The following is a 3456-nucleotide window of genomic DNA, read 5'->3' on the forward strand; positions in this document are numbered from 1 at the left end:
TTCCAGTTACTAATACAAAATTGACCTCTTTTCACCCAAAATTTTCAGCTTAATTTGAAAGATATTTTCCATGGAAACCTAATTTTGACTTTATGATACATATCTGTGGAAAAACATCATTTCCTGCTTTCCTGGAATCTCTGTATGGAAGAATTTCTGTATGGAAGACATATCTTGAAATTCTTTTTTTTTCCTTGCTACTTTCCACATGGTTCTTACTTGTGTATATATAAAATGGAGAACATGTGACTCTTTTACTCCCTTTTAGTTTTATTTAAAATGCCATTTTCTAACAATATTACGTAGTAATAGCATGGAGGTAGTGATACCTAGCCAATAAGACCTAACAAAATTTAAAGTGGGAAAGAATCACTATTTATAAAGGTCCTAGCTTATAGAGATAAAAGTACTAATATTTGCAGTTTCCTTTTTCAACCCATCGCAATGTAGCTTGCAGTTTTATTACTGTACAAAAATTACTTTAAAATTATTAATGGCCATTTTTTTTCCTCTCCATTGATCTCACTAAATCCTCATCATGCCGGGCTTTGCATAATGGTGTACTTTCTTGGTATTTCTTACCTTTCTAAGTGTTCGCCTGGTCCTTACACTGCTTCAGACCCTTTCCGGCTATTCCTGCCCCCCTTTTCTGTTTGAAAACTGTGATTCTCTTACCAAAGTTCTGCTTCTGTATTCCCAAATGCCTTTATTCCCACGTGTTTTCCATATTGTTTCCTCAAATTCAGTAAATCTAAGCTTGAATTGTTTCACTTAACCACTGCATGTAGTTTGGCCACCAGTCCCTAAGAATAGATATTTTGGCATCATCTTTAGTACTTTCTGTTCAAAATCCCCACCCCGTAACCAAATAGTCACTATGTATTTCTGGTATCTACACATTCCTCTCCAATTTCCCTAATGTAATGTTGAGTGTTGTGATTTGTCTTACACTGAGTTCTCTTAGATAACCTTTATCTCTTAAAATATAGAGATGAGTTTTATACATATAATTTTGTCTTGTGAAACATGGAGGGAAAGTGAGTACCTTGGACAGGAGTCTTGTCTTGTTTACTTTGTGTTTCCAGCACAAAGTGTTTAAGAAATGTTTTTTGAATGAACTGCCCAAAGACTAAATTTAGAGCTGTTTTAGTTCTAAATTCTGTGAAATGAGTCAGTTTGAATGGAACTAATGTTTCTTTTGTTCTGTTTTACTCTTTTCACTATAGAGTAAAACACTTTAGTTATTCATGTTTGTTGATTTTGTTAAAGGTATTCTGATGGTTCTTTTTACAAAATTGACTTAATGTATAAGAAAGACATTTTCCCCTTTCTTTTTAGGTTTCGGAAGGAAGGATGTTGTAGAACACTTACTGCAGATGGGTGCTAACGTCCATGCTCGTGATGATGGAGGTCTCATCCCGCTTCATAATGCCTGTTCCTTTGGCCATGCGGAGGTTGTGAGTCTGTTACTGTGCCAAGGAGCTGATCCAAATGCCAGGGACAACTGGAACTATACCCCTCTGCATGAAGCTGCTATTAAAGGGAAAATCGATGTGTGTATTGGTAAGTATTATTTGATGATATCTAAATTGTAAGGTCAACCTGACAGGTATACAATTTTTAAATGTCTACTCTTGTTTTTTATTGTGTTATAAGTAGTGTTCCCTTAGACTAGGTAAGAGTTTATTGTTTTTTTCTAGAAGCAATTTTTTTCCATCAAAAGAGAAGTAGAGAGATGGTAATCTAAAGTTAGTTAAGAACAAGATCCAAAACATTCACTCTCCAAATGCAAGTCAAATGACAACTGGTGTGGAACTAAATTTTGATGGATTCCTTTTGTCAAATTTAGTTAATTTACAGTCTCTTTAAAAGACAGCACATTTTCCATGCTGGCATCAATGAGAGCCCTTGTAAAGTGCACGTTCTTACTGAATTGGATCACATATTTGGATACTTGAGGTTGGTTAAAGGAAAGGACTACCATACAGTAGTCCCCCCCTTACATGTGGTTTCACTTTCCATGGTTTTGGTTACCCTTATTCAACAATGGTCCGAAAATATTAAATGGAAAATTCCAGAAATAAACAATTCATAAGTTTTAAGTCGAGCACTGTTCTGAGTAGTGTGATGAAATCTCACACCATCCTGTCCCATCCATCCGCCTGGGGCACGAATCATCCCTTTGTCCAGCGCATCCATGATGTGGTTGCTACCCGCCAGTTAGTCACTTAGTAGCCATCTCGGTTATCAGATCCACTGTCGTGGTATTTCAGTGCTTGTATTTAAATCATCCTTATTTTACTTCATAATGTCTCCAAAGCACAAGCCTAGTGATGCTGGCAATTCAGATCTGCTAAAGAAAAGCTGTAAAGTGCTTCCTTTAAATGAAAAGGTGCAAGCTCTCCACTTAATAAGGAAAGAAAAAAAAAATCAAATGCTGAGGTTGTTAAAATCTGCAGTAAAAACGAATCTTCTGTCCATGAAATTGTGAGGAAAGAAAAAGGAATTCACGTATTGTGTGTGTAGAGTTCAGTATTATTTGCAGTTTCAGGCATCCACTGTGGGCTTTGAAAGTACCCGCTTCAGGTAAGGGCTGCTACTGTACTAAGGCAAAAGCTCATTCTTTATTTTGCTAAAATTGAACACCAGCCAGTTTATTAGTACTGGAGGTTTTGAGTGAGCATTTCAAACATAATAGTTAAAAGTTTAATATTTTCAATATGTGCTACAGTTTAGAGAAAAAGCAAACTCTAATAAAAGTGAACTTTTCAACCATTTTAAGTATCTAGATGACATGAAATTGTATTAAGTCAGCATTTCATTCTTTCATATATATATATATATTTAGATTCTGCTTTATTGTATAAAATTTTTTGTTTTGAAATCTAAAACAAGTAAGCTTCTAGAGGACAAGCATAGTTTCTCTTGAGTTTGTCATCCATTTCTTAATACTCAAGATGGCAGATGTTTAGCCCATGCCAGGTTAATTTACATAATTGTTGTTTTCCTAGATGGCATCCATTTCAGTATAATCAGTTTTTTTTGATGATAAAACTCAAATATATATGTCATTTTAAAAGATATAGTGGTGCCACTAAGTTTTTCTTTTAGTAAGATTATTCCCTCCTCATAGCTGGCTATTCCAGCCTCCAAAATATTTTTCAGTTTTCCTCAGATTATTGCACTGCCTGACATATAACTTTTTTTTTTTTAATTACATTCTCTGTCATTACCTTTTGTCACATCCATTGTCATGATCCTGGTTATCCAATCCTTTTAGGTCTTTAACATCTTCCATTTTCAGTTGATTTTCGGATTTCCTCCTAAGTCACTCACTAACACAGCCACATCCTGGACTAAGTCATTACATAAAACTACCTTGAAAAGCTTGAACTTGTAACATCCTCTCTCTGACCACAAAACCTCTTAAGTTACCTGCTTTTGTATGTGATAACT

The 3456-nt window shown here is 35.0% G+C and overlaps 1 protein-coding gene across 1 annotated transcript in view; it reads left to right on the forward strand.

Moving 5' to 3' along the window:
• The window catches only part of TNKS (tankyrase, TRF1-interacting ankyrin-related ADP-ribose polymerase), a 292744-nt gene that overhangs the window by 46913 nt on the left and 242375 nt on the right, over positions 1-3456 (forward strand). The window contains exon 2 of the mRNA XM_012649821.1: positions 1339-1563. Coding sequence (XP_012505275.1) covers positions 1339-1563 — 225 coding nt within the window. The remainder of the gene's footprint in view (positions 1-1338; positions 1564-3456) is intronic.

The sequence above is a fragment of the Propithecus coquereli genome, unplaced genomic scaffold (assembly GCF_000956105.1).
Source record: "Propithecus coquereli isolate 6110/MARCELLA unplaced genomic scaffold, Pcoq_1.0 Scaffold304, whole genome shotgun sequence".
NCBI lineage: Eukaryota > Metazoa > Chordata > Mammalia > Primates > Indriidae > Propithecus > Propithecus coquereli.